This window comes from Cebidichthys violaceus, unplaced genomic scaffold (assembly GCF_023349555.1).
Source record: "Cebidichthys violaceus isolate CVI_PGR_0920_01 unplaced genomic scaffold, fCebVio1.0.p SCAF_8, whole genome shotgun sequence".
Lineage (NCBI taxonomy): Eukaryota > Metazoa > Chordata > Actinopteri > Perciformes > Stichaeidae > Cebidichthys > Cebidichthys violaceus.
Genome location: NW_027176964.1, coordinates 13327754 through 13347368, shown reverse-complemented (window position 1 = coordinate 13347368; position 19615 = coordinate 13327754). Strand labels below are relative to the sequence as shown.

The following is a 19615-nucleotide window of genomic DNA, read 5'->3' as shown; positions in this document are numbered from 1 at the left end:
ATTTCTCACTGTTTCACCTAAACGTTGTCTCAAGCTTGTGTCATTGCTTTGCGCCAGTTGGCACTTTGGCATCGTGTTTTCCGCGAGCAGCACGCCAGGCTGTCGGGTTGTTCAGGGAGATTTGTAAGGCGTGAGTGAGAGCCACAGTGACACGCCCCATAAAAGCTCTATTGTGCTGCTCTAAAATGCATGTCGGGTCTCAGACTGAGGTCAGGGATGGCTTAGTGAAGAGGAACAGTATAGGAGTGACCCTCCGCTGCTCACACGCAACCTCCTGCAGACACATTCATACACAAACACTGAATTATACACACACAGGCCTGCATATAGTGCACATGTTGCAGCACAGGATGATGTACAACCTGTGCAAGTCAGCATCCGCTATAGCTGCCAGTGTCGATTCCTAAGAGAGTTAATGTTTTTTCAATCTGCTATAGGAGCTTCAGGCTTCGAGGGGGCAACCGAGAATAGCAGCAACATGTTTTTTTATATATTACAATGCAAATATACTTTTTATGGTAGTTTATTTTTTCTTTTTCTTTTCTAAACTGTTTTCATGTCCGTCAAGATTATGTTGTAATTTTGTCACTATGTTTGGCAGATTATTAATCCAATAATTAGTGAATTACATTTCCGCGGTGATACAGTTCATGGCTTTTCCGAATTATACGATTATCACATTTCAGCCATAAATATTAGGCTGCATTCATGGACTGGAAGAAGGATCTGACATCTAGGACTTCTAAACCAGCGACTGGATGTCGTTCGATTCCCAAACAATTTTTTTTCAGAAAAATTCAACTAAAAAAACAAATTATTAAATGGTTGGCTGCAGCTTTGTTGCAAATGGTTCAACACTGCAGGTTTGGGTTCTACAGATGCTTTAAGAAATTCAAAAAGTTTTCTAATTTTACTAAACCTTTATGTGGTGGAGCATCTTAAAACACACAAACTAGCACATTTAACATGGTTGGAAACTCTCCACCATCTGCTGCTGAGAAATGTTGATTTAATTGGAATTTGTAAACGAATACAGACAGTTAGTTTCATGGTCTAACTCCTGAAAGATGTCTTTCACTGTTCCCACTCGACTCGACCCTGATAGTTTTAGTGCTTTGAAAACAATGTATGAACACTAAGAGGGCTTTTGAAGATGAATGACCTTTAAAATAGAATAAAATCAGAATATTTCTAGCAACCAAAGTCACCAATATGCTTCAACTTTCTGCTGTCTCCCTCCAAAAATGAGCACTTTAGATGTAGCAACAGTTAGGATATTGCTATTATGTTTTTACTTAAAGCTGCATCACACGACCAACAGACACAGAGCCATATTAGTAATCATTTGGAGAGGCGTTTGTATCTACCTGACAAATGTAAGTCCAATATTCACACTCCTTTTAGCTCTTTTTTAGTCTGTTTTGTAGGGGCAGCTGTGATCCCCGGCTCCTCCTGTCCACATGTCAAAGTGCCCTTGAGCAAGACACTGAACCCCGAAGTTGCTCCTCAGGAGCTTTACAGCACAACGCTTTGGACGGGTAAAATGCAGAGGTCACATTTTATTACATTGTGCAGTGTGTGATTGTCTGCTATCATCACTGACGATAAAAATAAAAGTCTCTAACTCCTGTGAACAAACTGTCGGGCTCTTTAGCTGCTAAGTGCTCCACTATGGTGCGCCGCATACAGATGCTAAAGGGTGCCTCAGATTGTCAAAGCAGGGGGACACTGAACAAGTGCCTGTTTTTGACGAGTTAAGGGAGCGAGACCGGGTTGAGCTTTTAGATCATCTGCAAAGGACCTATGTAATGTCTAATTTTGGGGTGCTTTATGCCAAAGCCAATTTTCATTTTTACCAAGTAAACAACATTTTGTAATATCCTTAAATTCGATGTGTGGGACGTTTGATGTGCAGTCCGTTTCTGGCATTCTCTCCAAACCTCTGCTCGTGCATTCATAAGCATAATTCTTTTGATTCTAACAATAAGATTTCACATTCACCACAGAGGGGGGAAAGTAATCTCTGGACAGCTATTGATGTCAAGATGCAGGGGCGGCGGAGGGGCCAGAGTCTGTTTACACGATGCTCATATCCGCTGGGGATGGCCTGTCATTGGAATGACCTCAGAGAGTGCTGCATGCAGCCTGTCTTACTGCCAAACAAATGCACATTTATAAGCTCAGTCTACACACACATGCTGCAGTTATGAAAGAGGCGCACACTGACTGCAGAAGCATAGAAACATGCGCCCACACGTTATTCAACACATGTGGGAGACCGATGACTGCAGTTGTACACGCATGTGCATAAACAACACATGTGCACACCGGCTGAGCAGCGCACTCTACTGGATTACTTTAATTCAGTTAGCTTTGATTGGTTTAGGGCTTTTTGAAATATCACAGCCATAGCTGTTCACAGTAGCCTCACTGCTAACAAGCGAGGGGGTTTCGCGCACCATTTTCAACATCAAATTGAATTCCAATGGGTTGCGTGGTTCATATATGGCTGATGAAGCATATGCAGAGGCAGTATATTTAGACTGTGCAGGCTTACTGCAGGTGCTGCAAGCCAAAGATTGATCATTCTTATAAAAATAACACGGCGCCGTAAATCATGGTTTAGCAGGAGCTTTAAGAAAATCGCTTGTGTGTCAGAATGTGTCCTGGGATGGAGAAATAATTAAATGAAATGAGAGCATGTGACAGTTATACCCCATTCATTCAAGTGTGTGTGCAGTATTAATTAATTTATTCAAACGGATTACAGCCCAGATTGAGCGCTCATTCATCCAGATCTCACTAATATAATCTGCCTCTAAACATTTCATAGCGATTTATCTCTCTGAGCTCTCCCGCCGGGTGAGCGATATTTATTCTGTTGTGCTGGAGTCTTAGGCTCTTCTGTCAGGGCTGAGAAGGAGTTTATCTGCATCCAGCGGCCTGTCGCAGCTCCTTTTGTGCTCCACTCCCCCCCGCCAACCCTCCGTCCCGCCTCCATTTCACTGGTCACACCACACTTATTGTTAAATCCCATTACCAGAGCCAGACGCCGCTCTCTGCACTCTGTTACGGTCTTCCAGCAAAATCATAAATAGGCCAAGCTGTTGAGTACAGATGCTGCCGAAAATACACTCGCTGTGTTCCCATTCTTACTCATCCTCCACCCTCCACAAAATATTGGGATTTTTTTTGGGTGATGCCACTGTACGATGTCATCCAGCACTTGTTCCAAAAATGCCTTGCGCAAACAGGCGTGTCAGAGTACACAATATTCTCCTTTTCACCAGTTTTTCCAAGATTATGATTGATTATGATTGTAGCAGCAGCATGTGTCTGCTTTTCAGCAGCAGAGCTTCACGTTGAACAATGTGCTTTCACTCATCTGTTGAATATATTCCCCTGAGTGACACTAATGGGTGCCAGAATCAGTTTCACACCTACAAACACACACCGTAGCGGATTACTTGTGACACTTCACTAATCGTAGTGTAGAGTAGAGCGATGCTGGAAGTAATTGTTGAACATAACCAAACGCACTTATCATGCACATTCCTGATGTCACCATCTAAATGCTTAACTTCTACACACAATGCCGTCAGTTGTTTTCTTTGTGTCATTTTATGGCTTTTTATAAGAGGAGTGACTTGAAAGAGGGATGAGGAAAGACATACTGTACAACAAAGCTCCCCAGCTGGACTCAAACCAGAGACGTCATGATAACACAGCCGACCCCTTTGCGTTCTTTCTTTTTTAATGCAATGCTATTTTGGCTTTACCTGACCCGCCAGATGGTTTGTTACACTGAACCATTTGTGAAGCCTTCATTGGAAACTGTTTGGAAAAGGGTCCTTTCAAAAAATACTACGCAGGTGATTGGATGAAACACGTGTCAATCAAACTCTGCCAAACTCTTCCCAAAGCCAGTTAAAGAAGTGCGAAAACATCTTTTCCGTCCAGCAAAGCCTTCAGTGCTATTCTTTGCTCTTCTTTCAATGAAGAAATACTCTCCAGTTGTGATATAACTGATGTTACTGCAGCATCGACGCTAACCACTTTGGTCCGTGCTCTGGCTTGCCAAAACGCATTACTTGAAGCCTAACAAGATAGATTTTTGTGCGATACTTGATCTTGTGATTCTCAGCTGCCGTGCAAGGTACATTTTTGCTCTGACCCCTAAACGAACCTAAATCTTCACCATTGATTGTCTACAGTTTATCCATATCCCGTCCTTACTCTGGCTTCCATCTTAAAACCGAATCCAAATCTTAAATCGACCTCAATTTTCATAAAATCTTAATTCTCATCTGAACCATCAACCATAATCCTCACCATAAATGAGGCCTTTGAAGATGTTGCGGTGGCCAGAATGACCTCTCTAACTCATACTGTCTCTCAGAAGGATAGAACCACACAAACATATAGCCGCCCCTTACATTTCAGATGTCCGTCACGGGTCACATAATGATGAGGATGTGAGGAGGAGAGGGCCAGAGAAATACTGACAGTCAGTCAGTCAGTCAGTCAGGGCCCACAGCGCCTGGTTCATTCAGTCCCAGCAGGGTAACGACTGTGTAACTACAATCCACTAATCCCGCAGGCTGGCAGAGACCCAGGGGAGTAAAACCAGCTGCACCAGTACAGCAGCCAGCTCCCACACCAGCTGAAGCCACCTGCTAGCCTGCATGACTGACAGCCAGTAGCCCGCGCTGACAGTGCACTCTGATGAAGAGAGATTTTTGATGTGCGTGAGTGCAATTGTGTGTTAAAGTGGAAGAAATACAGTCACACAAAGAACAGTGAAAGGTGTGTCCGTGTGTGTTGCAGATCAGGGTTTTTAGTGTCAATATGTTGAGCGGTTGTCATGCACAGTATCTGGTAGTGTGGTGCAGTTAGCGCCGCACATAACGAGTGTACGGTCAGTTGGTGCTGAAGACTTTGAAGAAGTTTGAAAAATAATTTGAAAAAGTCTGTTGGTGTTGGTGAGTTGGAAAGAAGTGAGTTGTGCCTGAGCCCGCTCCTCTTCTCTGCTTGAGATTAGCAACTCAAGGCTACATTAGCTGCTACTAACATAACACACCCGAATCTCTGACCGAGCTGTCAGCGGTCAAGTTGCGTTGTTGGTAATGTGATTAGATTTATTTTTTTTTCCAGCTGTACCTCATGAGTCTTACAGTGTTATAGGAGTGTGATGCTCAATCTGTGGAGTTCTCATTTAAGGGAATTGAATAAAAAGGAAGGAATAATACATTTAGCTGTCAAAAAGCAATGTCAGAGAGTAGAGTCGACTCAGGAGGAGGCTGAGGTTTAGTGTTTAAGGCCCTTCAGTATGGAGAGATACACCATCTGTTAGACGGATTAAACCTGTCCTTGCACCTATAACCTCTCTGTTGCACTTCTGTATCTCCTATTTCATTGTTTATGTGACCCCGCTTTGTGAAATGCTAATCTTATTGATAATACCCTGTGATTAGGACTGTGGATGTATGAGTGGGTTTCTCTTCTAAAACTCAAATCTGCTCGCTCTAGCGTGCATTTATATTATTTCCCAGAAGCGTTGCTGACAGTTGTAGCAGCTTGCTGATAAAGTAACATGTCCAATCGAAGTGTTTAGCTGTATCTATAACAGATGCTACAGCTAGATAAACTAATGCTCATTAGGAGAGAACATGATATGCTCGTCGTACAAGCGGCTTCAGTCGCGGCGTTGTGTTGTTCTGCTTTCAAACATATTCAAGGATTTTGTTCGTCTCCCTGAATGTTTTCTAAAAAGAACAAAAATGGTAGACAGCAGGCGTAATTAATAACAAAACATTAAGAAGGTAACTTTTATGAGCTCTGTCATTCTTCAGAGAATTTATCACATTACATCTCATAAAATTGTAGCTTTGAGAATATTTTAACTGACAGGTAGGTGTTTGACTCAGCCAAAGTATTTGATTAGTGTTATTTATTCTCTGATCTCACAGTTGTTTCTCTGAGCCTCAGATTGACTTCTGTACACAGTAAACAGGGATCCCTGCTTGTGGCAGTCTGGGGTTGTGAGGAGCTTTGCACAAGATGTCGTCTAATCCGCTGTCTCCCCTGAGAGATTAGCTTTGTCACCAGGGCTGGGAATTAAACCACGACTGGTGTTGGAGATACAGGCACAGACACAAAGCTGAGACTGGACCAGAAGGGGGAGGGGAGGGGAGGGGAGCGAGTCGGGACGGACGGGTGAGGATTCACACGTTTAATGTAGCCGTCAAATAAATAGCTGGAGTAAACTGCGAATCACGGTCTGTCATCATCAAAAAAACAGAACAATTCTAGTCTTGGAGATGATTCCCGAGGCTGAAGTGGGTGATATCAACTAATCCGTGCATTGGTGCTTGCCATAAGGTACACAATAACAACGTGTTGTCACTCCCATTACATGTAACTATTTGGCAGAACATTCAAAGATTGAACTTGACTTGAAGTTAATTATGGTAATAAACAAATCTGCTCATTTTCCTTTTTGAAAGGAAAAATCAGAGAGTTGGTGCCTTGAAGAGATCTAACAACATGTCGAACAAATCATGTAATCGTTGCGAGCCAAGTGTTGCCCCCCCCCAATAAAACACATGTGCTATCGCTGGCTCTCTGCATTCAGCTCACAGTGAGTTGCTGCCTTTGAATGCACCAGCACAGAAGTTGAGTTTGGATCAGACACAGAAACTCTTAAAGAGATGCCAACAAGAGGGAAGCTTGATCCTCTTCTGTAACATGTTGATGAAAGACACATTAGAAAATATTGATCAGAAAACGCTCCCAAGCAGAGAACTTGTTTTGAGCAGCCAAAGAAAGCTGCCTTCAGTGCTTCAGAAAGGTAAAATGTGTCACAGAACTGGGTTTTAGGAGACCCAAATTCTTTTCTTTCTGTAGCGATGACCTTCTACAATATGGTTATGTTCATGTTTTGGTGCTGTTTCTAAGCGGGCACTCCCTTTCTGTCGCAGATCCAGAGACTGAGTCAAGGTCTGTCCCTGCTTCGGGCAAAACAGGTTCACCCTCACACTTTCCAGCCGTCTGGCCATGAATGATTCACTCTGTCCTACTGGTCTATTTTGGCTGGCAACAGAGCGAATGGTTTGCTTTGTACAAGGCCTAAAAATGAGAGAGAAGTAGAAGAAGACCTTTGTAACTTTAGACAGCAGCAGCTGAAACACTAATGAACAATATTCTGTTCACTGGGCTCTTAATTGGGTAAAATTCAGTTCTATTTAAAATACCTAATTCTCTAGTGGTAAAAACCACACAAACAATTCATTCACACGCATGAAAACTGTCAAAATCAAAATCTAAAAAGCCTGAATCGAATGTCTTTCGAAAGACATTTACAGATCGACTTGTAGGGTGTTTTTCCCTGTAACCAATCTAGATGTTTGATAATCATTCGTGCCTTTTTGAGGACTTAGTATTAATCTGTTTCAATAATCTGTGTGTTTAGAACTTTAAAGTTTAGAACTTTAGAACTGAGGTGAACAGTCAGCTCTGTTGTATTTAAACCAGAAATGAAAAAGTTAAAATACTTAAAAATCAAAGAGATTTTGATAATCATTCGTTTCATTTATTAGGCAAAAATGCAAACATTCACTCCATGAATGGGACAATTCTGTCTGTTTTATATCGTTGTAAATTGAATATCTTTGGTTTTTGGGCTGTTGGTCACACAAAACAATACTTTTGAAGTCATCACCTTAAGGCTCTTTGAAATTGTTACTTGTCTCACTTCGACAGGTTTAGCTCCCCTTCATATTTCACATGTAGCCTCATTATAATATATCGACCCCCATCTGTCTGAGTATCTCCACCCACGGATTGAGAACTATATTTTTCTCTCAAGACAATCAGAGCAGACTGGGCTTTTTTGTGAGACGGGGCTTAAAGAGACAGGCGCTAAAATGGAGTGTTTCTGATGGAGGGTGAATACAGGTATATTCAGACAAACAGTAGGAGAAAAATAATGCGTTTTTGAACATTTACACATGTAAACATGTTCTAATAGAAGTATGAACCTGAAAACGAGCATGATACGTCCCCTCTAACAATAAATCCCCTTAAAAAATGTTGAAACAAATCATTTGCTGCAGCCTAAGTAAAATGACCACGAATGATTTGTACAATGAAATTTGATTGTGACCCTGAGATTAGAAAATATGAATGTCAAGTCATGCCTCCTACAGAAGAGCCCGGCTCAAACTGATCGTCAGAACCTTTAAATAACTCGGACAGGGCAGCAATCTGTTCCTGGAAAAAGGTTCACACTTGAAAGCTCTGCACTCTGCATTTAGAGAGGGGGATTTCTTCCTCTCCCTCTCTCTCTCCTCCTCTCTTCATTTCCTCTCTCCTTTCCTTTCTCTCATCTTGTCGCTGTCTTATGAAACTGCAGCCGGTGGTGAGAGAAAGTGCGCAGACTTGATCAAATTGAATGATTTTATTTGTCGCTAAGACTAAGCTGGTGTTCAGAGGACCCTGGCTTTATCCGGGCTTTGCGTGCGGTGCCTAGTACAGTATTAGCTTCAGGACAGATTTCCCCACTGGACAGGCAGATGCTTTCCCCCCCAGAGCGTTGTAGAAGCACCATGTGTCACTGAATCTGAGCCGGGATAAGACGTCTGTCACACTGAGCTCTGAATGGGATCTAAAGCACCCTGGTGCATCATACATACAAAAAAAAACAAAAAAACATCAAACATCCTCATCATCTGTACTTCTGGTCTTAATGCTGAGCAGAATTGTCTGGCTGACAATTTACTTTACAACATGTAAATCACTCATAGTGTCCATCCACTCTGCCCCCCCCCCACTCGCTGTAAGGCTGACATGGTAACCAGATGTTGGCCTGTGATATCGGCTATTACCGTTACTGCATGCATGAGTCAGACAGTAATTATGTCATGCGATCTTCAGTCTGCATTAGAGTAAATACTTCCTTATTAGACTTAGCTTTGACCTGATGATGGAAATGTTATGTAAGAAATCCCTGTAGATTAATGTTCTTCCGGCCTTTTGCAGAGTCTGCTTCCTATTAGGGGAGTTGGTGCAAATGTTATCAAATACATTTGTTCCAATTCATTGGTGTTATGCGGTACCATCATCATTACTGTGACTGAGGGTTATTGCGCATGTCTGTATAAACGCTGGCATTGAGATCTATGGAAATCTCAATAGGATCTTAAAACTGCAGAGATGCTCACTATTGAATTCACAAAGCCTCATGTATTGCTTTTATATGTGTGCTGTGTGTTGGTTTATATAACGTTCTGTTTCCCTCTAGCAGCACCACTGAATGCTGGAGAATATTTCAATAATGTTGTACATGATTACATGTCTTACATCCTTCTTCCTTGTTGTTTTACAGACTGCACTGAGGAGACGAGGAAGCAGGGAAACATTTAAAGACAAGAAGTCCACCAGTCAGGTAAAAAACAATTCTAAAGATATTATTCATTGAATTCCCTCGGAATTCCCTATCATGAAATATTGTATGCTATAGGCATAAAAGGATAAGCTTGTTGATATTCTATATTTTTCTTAGTGTCAACAAATCCCCTGAAAACAGTAATAATAAGTACAGGCTGTGTAGCCAAACCTCTACAGTATATTTATACTGTATACACCACACTGTTGCACTGGGTTACATGTCTCTTCATTACTAAGGAAACTGTTGTTTATGTTGACACAATCTCGCAAACACCTTCCTGTTGCTGTAAATTTATCACAAGAGCACCAAACTGAAAACAGTCCCCAACAAATGCACCATTTACTCCTGTACAGCACCCAGCTGTTTGTTAACAAGTTATAAAATATGACCAACTTTATCCCTTCAACTTTTTAACTGTGGCATCCTCATCCCTATCACCCTGCTAGGAGGACAGTGCAGACCTCAGGTGCCAGCTCCAGTTTTCCAAAGAGGAGTCCGGCCTGATGAGAAAAAAGATGGCGAAGCTGGGTCGGGAGAAGGACGAACTGGAGCAGGAGCTGCAGAAGTACAAGTCAGTTTACGGGGACGTGGACAGTCCCCTTCCTCTGGCCGAGTGCTCGGGTGGGGGTCCTCACACCACTCGAGAGGCTGAGCTGCGATTACGACTCAAGCTGGTGGAGGAAGAGGCTAACATCTTGGGCAGAAAAATTGTGGAGCTGGAAGTGGAGAACCGCAGCCTGCGGGCGGAAAACGAAGACATCCGCTGTCAGTATGAAAGAGACTGCTTTGGGCGGGAACCATTCTCCAGCATGCCCTCGTCGCCTTACGGCGGTGACGGGCTGGATTCGGCAAGTGAGCTACGTCGCCATCTGCAATTTGTGGAGGAGGAGGCTGAGCTGCTGCGCCGCTCCATCTCAGAGATTGAGGACCACAACAGGCAGCTGACATCTGAACTCAATCGCTTCAAGTTCGGCCCCAGCAGCAGCTCTGTTGGCGAGGAGGGCACTGAGGGAGGCCTATTTAAACCTGGTAATGGGGGGAACGGCAACAGCTCCAGCGGTGGGATGATGATGATGGAGGAGCTTAAATCAGCTAGGATGCAGATCAATGAGCTGAGTGGAAAGGTGATGAAGCTGCAGTACGAGAACCGAGTCCTCGTGTCCAATGTCCAGCGGTGTGACCTGGCTGCACACCTGGGCCTGCGCTCCGGCAGCCCTCGAGACAGCGACGCAGAGAGTGATGCAGGCCGACGAGAAGCAGCTGAGGAAGAGGAGGCAGGGCGTCTTCTTCTCCTTCACCCCAAGAGAGAGGGGCCCATCGGGGGCGAGAGTGACTCCGAAGACCTGTTTGAGAAAACCGCGACCACCTCAGGGTTCGGAAGCATCAAACCGTCAGATGGCAGTGAGCTGAGCGCCACTGAACTGGCCAACCGCAGGAGAGAAGAACGTGAGTCATTCTCCAACGTGAAACGCGAGGCGGATAGGCTCGGGAAGTCGGTGGACCGTCTGATCACGGACACAGACAGTCTGATCTTTGAAGGCAGGCTGCTGGTGACGACGGGAGAGAGCCTGGAAGGAGAGGAGGCGTCTGGATCCAAACCAGACACCCAAGTCCTGGACACCGTCAACACTCGCATGAAGGCTTTCCGCACTGAGCTGCACATCTTCATGGAGAAGCTGGACCATGTGGGGGAGGGGCTGAGAGAAAGGACAGACGATCTGTCACCGATGCCAAACCTCACAGAGTCCAGCAGCTTCCTGTCCACAGTCACCTCCATGTCCCGTGACTCTCCCATTGGCACCTTCGGAAGAGACCTGGTTACTGACTTCCAGGTAAGTTCAAAGGATGGACTTCTTGTGGCCTTTTCTGCTGTTTAAAGAGGACATCCCTCAGAACATTAAGAGGTTTTCTTTCTGTGGCTGCTTGGTTCTTTTGCACAAAGACAAATGAAAATATATCAATAATTAAGGAGAAGGCCTGTCAGCCAGTATGACAGTTAGCGATGAGGAGGAAAAAGTCAATACTTAAGATTATGCAAACAAGATCTTCTTTTAAAATCTTGCAGAAGAACATTGTTATGTATCCAACCTCAAAAGCAACCCTTCAGATTGTCCAAACAATATCACGGAGACAAGACAATAATGCAACAAATGGCTTCATTGCTTTAAAACAGCAGTAGACAAAGATCTTTGGTCGGCAAAATCCTGTCAAATAGCAGACAGCCATGAGAAAACCCACTGGTTGTATTTGTAAATGTGAGAATTAATTTAGGTTTGATAGGGCCAAGGGACAAGGTTTGATTTTAATGGCCCTAAGTGTGCAGTCGTTAGTACAGCATTTAAGGCTAAAATAAACTAAATGAGATCCTCGGTCAGCACTGTGTGCATAAACACAGCTCTAATTAAAGACAGTGGCAGCGCCGTACATCTGTAGCAGGACACACACTATCCACAGCCATGCCTGTCAATGTGAATCTCATTAAGTTGTAGGCAAACATAGCTTTTAGGATAGGTTCGGATTCTTTCAAGTCTATCTTAATACAATATATCTATGCCAGTACGTATGTTGAGAGAAATAGGGGAGAAAGACTTTAGTGTCTCCAGAGGGAGCTGTGTGAAGTCTGATGAGCTTGGTTGGTGCTGAAGACTCCACGTTTGAAAATGTCTTGGTGTGGAGTTAGAAAGAAGGGAGATTACCAGATCACTGTAGCTCCTCATCTCTGCTTCAGGCTAGCAGCTCGAGGCTACATTAATTGCTACTAGCTTAAGGTTGCGGTTGAGTTGCTTTGTTGGTAATGTAGGTGCCAGGTTTTGACAAGGAGGAAGAATGCATGGAATAGAAAAGACAATGGATCTCTTCTGTTGCATTGATTTTAATACCTCTTTTTTGTTGTTTTACTTTTTATCGCAAGTCTGGTTATGTTACAGGAGTGCAATGCTAAATCAGAGGAGAACTCTTTTAATGTCAGACAAAAGCTAATATGAGGCTTTAGTCGTTTGAGTTGACCAAATTTGTGTCCTTTCCAAGATGTCTGACCTAATCTCTTACCTAGTCTTACTCAGACTGCTGAAGCCTCACATCAACCCTGGCTAAACTTAAGAATGCATTTTTGCACAGAGTGAGGACAGTGGATTTTGTCCCTCGTTTCTTACCGTACAGTGGAGTCGCGCTACAACAGGTGCGGAGTTGTCGCTTGTCAAATGGGAGAACACCGGTGTCCTAAGGCGAGATCAGGGAGGACAGAAACCTCCCGTGGAGCAGAAGAGTCCCAAGTTTCAGCAATTAATGCAGACGGTGAAACCGGGGCGTCGTGATTCTTCTCACTGATTGGGTTTGAAGCAGGAGTTGTCAGAATAGTCACCAGGGACATATCTAGCTTGAACGATGCCGGTTTTTGACTCTCCAGTGTTGGCTTTTCCTTTAATTGTGAAGCAGAATTCACCAAGTGTTGGATTGGTCACCCGCTTACAGACAAAGTGATCTGGCATTAGAGCATCATGAGACTGATGAAGTTTAATAGACTTGAAACATCCGAACCTTTCATTTAAAGCCCCAAGTAGAAATATAGAGAGACGTCCAGTGCCAGAACAGGGTGACTTAGCAGCACCCCCCCGCACCGACATGAGCCACCCAGCTCTACCACGCTGGCATTACCGCCACCCCTCCCCCGTCCCACCATCGCTTGCTGCTGCCACATTCACATCTGCATCTCCATGCACATCGTCACAGCCAGCAGCCCTGCCTGCCTCCTTCTCCCTGCACTCACTGTCTGCAGCTGCCCTGCTTCCAGTCAGCCAGGGCAAATGGGAGGGTGCTTAGGAAGGGTGCTTGAGAGGGTGCTTGGTATGAATGGAGTACTACAGGAGTTATGGCAGCTTCTTCCATTTGGCTCGATTCAAAGCCTTTTCCTGTTGCATGCATGATGAAGTTAAGTCATTTTTCTCTCTCTGCAGCTCTACTACACCATGCTCTCATTTGTGTGACTCATTATGATGCACAAATGGTGTAGCTATTACGTTTGCACCACAGATCATCACACACACTAGACACGTGGGATTGGTTACTCCATGGTGTTGCCAAGGAGATGAACCATAAAAAGTGTGCGCTGTATAAAATAACCTCTGTTGAATAAAAAAAACAAGAGTTGCATGACGCTGCAGTGTGAGTCGCCTGTGGAAGAACCTCGCTGGCTGTCATCCTGCTTTCTGTTCTTGTTTTAATGCAGCTTAGCGTTAGTCAACATGTCAACACACTGTGTACTCCTCCAAAGCAGGTTCATTCTCTCTGCGCTGCATGATCAGGCAGGCATCTTGGGTGTGTTTTCCAATCAGCCGGACTGTCGTATTGGAATAAAAGAAATGTCTCCTCAAACATCTCTCACTTCAAGAACCCAATCCGCTTTGTAGCGATAATGGAGGGAAGCCTCCTCCATGCTGATTCTATCCAATGATTTCTTTATGCTTTGCTCTCCTTTGCCTGTACGGCTCTCTGGTTAGTCTGGATGAAGCTGGGTGGTTTTCTCGAAGCTAACCACTGTACTCACAACTCACACCTGTTCAAAGCAAAAAGGCCTTTGTCCATTGAGAGTTGTTGAAGATAAACAAAGCTGTAGCAGTGGAGTTTGAAATGGAGTTGATAAAGAGCATAAATAGTCACTGCAGCAGCAAAGAGTAGGTAAATATAATCCATAATCTCTGTTATTATCTCAGAGTCCTATCATTTATTATATTTATCTCATAATAACAAGAGCCGTATGTCATAATTACAAGATTTTTATCTCATAATTACCTTTAATTGTTAGGTAATGATTTCTTGTAAGTATGACTTTCGTATCTCGGATGTAGATCTTAAGATAACCAAAGTATCCTGCAGTTTCAATCTTCATAATGATGTTTTAGTACCAAGATCATCAAGTAAAATTAGTTTCTTGTAATTATGAGAGCTTTACCAGACAATTATGTGATAAAAGTATAGATATGAGATGATAGTTTCTCATAAGTACAAGATGTTTATCTTGTAATCAAGACTTATTAGTGTTGGAAAACTCATTGCAGAAGTTACAAGATGCTGATCGTGAAGAAACCAAAGAATCATGCACAATTATTACAATATTTGTATTTCATAGTTATCTTCTAAGTGTTCTCTTATGTATCTCATAATCATGACAAAACTCAACTCATCAATTTGTCAAATACTTTGACTCACTTTATTTTTTATTGTATTATTATAAAATTACCAATGATTCGATACTGAGCCCATCAGCTAAAATTCAAAGGTGCAGCTCTTGAAATTATAGATAATAATGAGATAAAAATGTTGTAAATACGAGACACTAGTTTCAAGATATGGAAGTCACAATTATGAGAATATGTCTGAATGTTGCACACTTATGTAGATAGCTGTTTGGCACAATAGCATCAAGTTCCTGCTAACTCAGTAATACAACCATGGCCCTGTCTTAAACCTTGACTGAAGCCTCAAATGCCTCCAGTGTATTTTAAATGCTGTATTGTCTGTAAACAATGTGCGTCATACAGGCTGAAGATGCAACTTTCCTTAGCTGACTGCTTCTACCACACGCACGGCTGTGCACAGGCATGTGTTGGAAACCTTTAGCGTGCTAGCTCTCGCTCTGCAGTTTGCCGTGGTATCTCTCAGCTGTTGGTTTGGACTCATGTATCCCTCATTGCATGCGCTTCATAACAAGTGTTTTGCATTCTTTTCCCCCCCGATTCCCTCTCTTTGTTCCTCTTTGTGTTCCCGCCAGATGTTTCAGCCCATGATTTTGTTCATCCTCATTCTCGTTCTCTTCTCATCTCTCTCATACGCCGTCATCTTTAAGTTGGTCCTTCTCTTTGCGCTTTTCTTCGTACTCTAGTCCGTTTGTTCTTCTCCACACCGTGTAGTCTGTTAATTTTCCCCCTTCAGCTTATATTCTTTACCCATTTTCTGTTTTGTTTTTGTTTATTTTCTCCGCCCGCTTTTTTCCCCCTTACCTCGTTTGTTGTCTTCTGTCTGTTTTGTCCACAATCCACCTCACACATTTCCCCCAATACCATCACCACTATCCTGCACCTGTCCCCCATCCCCCTAACCCCTCACACCCCCACCGTCCACAACCCCCTTCCCTCCCCTCCCCTCCCCCACCCCACGTCACTCACAGTCCGGTCAGAGGGATGAGCTGGAGTGGCGTCTAGGACAGGAGCGAGGCGTGGAGCCCCAGAGCCAGAGCCAGGGTTGGGGCCAGGCCCAGAGCAGGGGAGCCACGGGACTCACTAGGTACCACAGGCCCCTGGCTTTAAGAGCAGAGGTCAGTGCCTCCTCCCTCCTCCATCTCCCTTTCCACCTGTGGGACTGAGTTGACACTGGCTCCACACTATAATCCCCGTACACGGGCCTTCTGTCAACCTGAACTTGATTTTCTAATAATTTATATTGATTCAAACACAAATCTGGTTTGGTTTCTTCTCTGTGGGGTGATAAGTCCTTTTCTTTCCAAAGATGAAATGTTGTGAAATACAGCTCTGCAGAGCCTGTAGACGCCCCCAAAACCATGTTATTTTTAATTGAATTAAATGTTTCATACAGGCAAATATATGAATGAAAATAATCTAATCATGCTTTTACAAAATGTATTTTGAAAGTTGTCGCATTATGGACACACTTAAAATGAAAATGTTGGTACAGAATAAGGGTCATTATACTGAGAATATATTATTTTGGAGTTTGTTTTTGGAAAATCTGCTGGCCTGAGAAGCAGTGCACCATGGTAAGAAAGACTTAACTTGCCCTACAGTGAAGCAATGTATAGCATTTACAGATGCTGGTCAGTTCTGAGGAGTTTGACTTAACAGATTAAAACTTGAAAAATATGTTTTTTAAGTTGATCTCCTATACTTCTATGTATATACATTTAAAGTAAATTCTTCACATGTTTCTTTTGAGATGTTTGTCCCATAAAGAGCCTTTTCACATCTCTACCAAAATATACAAAGTCCCTCTGAGCACTATAAACTATGACTTTGTCTGATTTTGAATTTGGTTGGTTATGATCAGAAGGCCGCTCAGTCCAGCATGTCTAGTGACACTCCAGCTACGGTCATTTTTTTAATGCTGAACGCGATTTCACTTCATTCACTCTACTTTCACACTAAATATCCACTCCCACAGCCACTGATCTTTATTTATTTATTTTATAATCTTTTGATTTCAAATTTCAAATTCACTCCATGTTCCCCTGGACATTTTTTTTATTGATTTCAAAGAAACAAGTAGATCGCATACGTAGAACTTCGAGGCGTTCTTAAATTCTAGCGCATTTCTTGCACCGAGTGTTTTCGATTGCATGTTGTGCTATAAAAAAATATATGTGCTGGTGGACAGTTTGTTACCCTCTAAAGCAGTGTAAGAGCAGCTACAGTATATCGACTTGTTAGGCGTATGTATGCACTCAGTGTATCACGGCTGAGTCTGCACTCTGTCGCGAAGCCCTCTGGCATCGCTTCATCACTACCAGCTGCACCGTCATGATTCGACTCAGCAGATTAAATGCATGTAAAAGTGCAGCTAACACAGAAGTGTCACAATACACTTTAAACACACAAAATCAAAGAGGCAAGTAGTAACGTTACTGCAGCACACTTCAGCTCAGATCTGTTAAACCCTTCAGTGACTCGACTCTTTAATAAACCGGCTGGACACTGTGATTCATAATCGCTGCCTCATGCTTGTGTTCATAGAAAACATTGCCGGCTGTTACGTAATGCAGAGTTCTGGCAGCGGTGATGTGACACGTTACTGTAACAGTTACAGTTCTTGCACATCTGTGTGGATATTTCCTTGTGTCCCTGTGCTTTCTGCCGCAGTGTAATCTGTGAGGTGAAATGAAAGAATGTGAAAGCGGCTCAAATATGGCAGGATTAGCTCTGCACTGTAGGCCTGTGTGATTTGCATTTGACATTGGGCTGACAGGGAGGTGATCCAGGGTCAGTACACGCTGAACAGCTCAACTTACTGTTGGAGGGTACAGTAAACGCCCGATCGGATGGAAGAAGGAAATCGCATTAAAAAACGCTGCAATTTCCAAATTGTCAAAGTCTGCACTGTTTTGTTTTTTAGGAGGACAGAGAGGGAAGTCTTGTAAAGGAGTTGAAGAATCATTACATTCAAAGCCATAAACATAAGCATCTCATTTCCCTATGAGCATTTATTCACCTGTAGAAAAATCCTAAAGTGCATTTCTTGGAAATAATACCTGTCACAAGGTTTAGTAGCGATTAGTAGAGATTTAGAGGAAACTTTGCTTTTGAGTGACATTGAGCTCTTTAGATGTTTTGTTGGTGTCGTGCAGCTCTAGTAGAGTACATTCACTGTTTAAATATACAGTACTTATTCAGTGACAGTGTCATTTTGTTTATCACAGTTTATAATCCGTATTCTAATAAGCCGAAAGTAACCTTTTGATAATTTAAAAAAAAAGGACGCTGATGAGTTAGACATAGTTTTGAGAAATACACTTATTTTCTTTCTTACTGAGCGTTAAATGAGAAGAGCGATACCACTCTGACACAGAAAATATGAAGTTACAGCCAGCAGTTGGTTAGCTTAGCTTAGCATAAAGACTGGAAACAGGTTGAAACTGCTAGCCTAGCTTGTCTGAAGGTGAGCAAATCCACCTACCAGCACCTAAAGCTCAATAAGTTATATCTTGTTTGTTTAATCCGTACAAATAGTAAAGTGAAAAGAGAGGAGTTGCCGTCTCAGAAGGGGTTTTGTGCCAAACTATTTCTTTGCGTGACTTCCTGGACCTTTTGCCAAGAACGTCAGAGTGATATCAAAACTCCAGGAAGTCATTTTTACTTTAATGTTGGTAGTCAGATTTGTGTTACTTTTGGAGAGAGCCAGGCTATAGCTGTTTCCCCAGTTTCATGTATTTATGCCTAGCTAAGCTAACTGCCTGCTAGTTGTAGCTTCATATTTAGTGGAGAGACACATTAAAGTGATATAGATCTTCTCTTTCCAAAAATGTCAAACTACTCCCTTGAGATTTTATATGCTTTCGTTTGAGGTTTGATCAAAAAGCTTTGAAGTTGCTAGATGAAGAAATATTAAGTCCAGATCGAAAATGTGCAGCATTAAATTATAATCACTTCCTGAGACGTTGTAGAAGAAGGTAAAATGGGATTCCTCTTGCGTGAAAGTCAGACCTCATTTGAGGCTTTTCAGTGCTGCTCAGTGAGTTTTAGATTTTCAGTAGAAATCGTAGAGCACAAATATAATCAAGGGTAATCATCTCATACACAAAACCGTGTGATTTTGTTTGATTATCAAATACAGCTTTACCGAGAGACGAACAGAACGATAGTGAGAAATCAACATGTGATGTAATTTAACCAAAGTGTTTTTAAATGACTGTGTGCTGTGCTGTTGTGGGTTCAGCTCCGGGACACGCCTGCTGCTGACATCCAGTTTCGTCTGGATCACGAGCGAAGGCTGAGAGCAGCGACGGAGGAACAGGAGGCTGCCGTTCCTCTTCCTCAGGTACAAGAATGCAGTCAGTCACACGATGTGTGAGCGTAAGAGCGCCAGGATCACACTTCATTTGTTCTGCTATCTTTGCTGGAGTTTCAACATGATTTCAATTAAGTGTCACCAGAAAGTTTTGCTTTAATATCCAAAACTGAATTTTGTGTGAGACTTTGATGGATGTTGAACTGTCTTCATTATGTCGCATGCAATTTACACTAAGTCCCTTTTTTGTACTTGCAACATGAATGATCCTTTTAGTCAAAGTTTAAAAAAAGAAAAGGTATGTAGAAGTGTGGGTCTATGTTTAAAAATATAATCGTTTTGTCATTTTAAGCACACAAAATCATAAAGCATTGAACAATTACTCAATTAACTCAAATTTTCAAATCAAAAATGCCAAAAATGATCTGGTTGTTGCCTCTTAAACGTAAAAAAAATTCCAGAATTTATTTGGGTTTGGTTTTTACCGTTGGTTGGACAAAAAAAGTAATTTGAATATATATATATATATATATATATATATATATATATATATATATATACAGTATATATACTATTTTATGGCCCGAAATTATCATAAGATACATTTATTATTTAACCAATTGACCTACTGAAACATTGCATGAGGTTTCATATTCA

At 42.5% G+C, this 19615-nt stretch overlaps 1 protein-coding gene across 5 annotated transcripts in view; it reads left to right on the top strand.

The window, feature by feature from the left end:
• The window catches only part of LOC137866245 (microtubule cross-linking factor 1), a 63092-nt gene that overhangs the window by 21649 nt on the left and 21828 nt on the right, over positions 1 to 19615 (top strand). For 4 of the 5 annotated variants that reach the window (XR_011102101.1, XM_068702021.1, XM_068702023.1 and 1 more), the window contains exons 4-7: positions 9386 to 9445; positions 9895 to 11280; positions 15612 to 15758; positions 18887 to 18988. Coding sequence is in view for 4 of the 5 variants with exons in the window: in XM_068702021.1 (XP_068558122.1) it covers positions 9386 to 9445; positions 9895 to 11280; positions 15612 to 15758; positions 18887 to 18988 (1695 nt within the window). In the remaining variant the exon portion in view is untranslated. The remainder of the gene's footprint in view (positions 1 to 9385; positions 9446 to 9894; positions 11281 to 15611; positions 15759 to 18886; positions 18989 to 19615) is intronic. The other variant, XM_068702022.1, reaches the window with a different exon arrangement.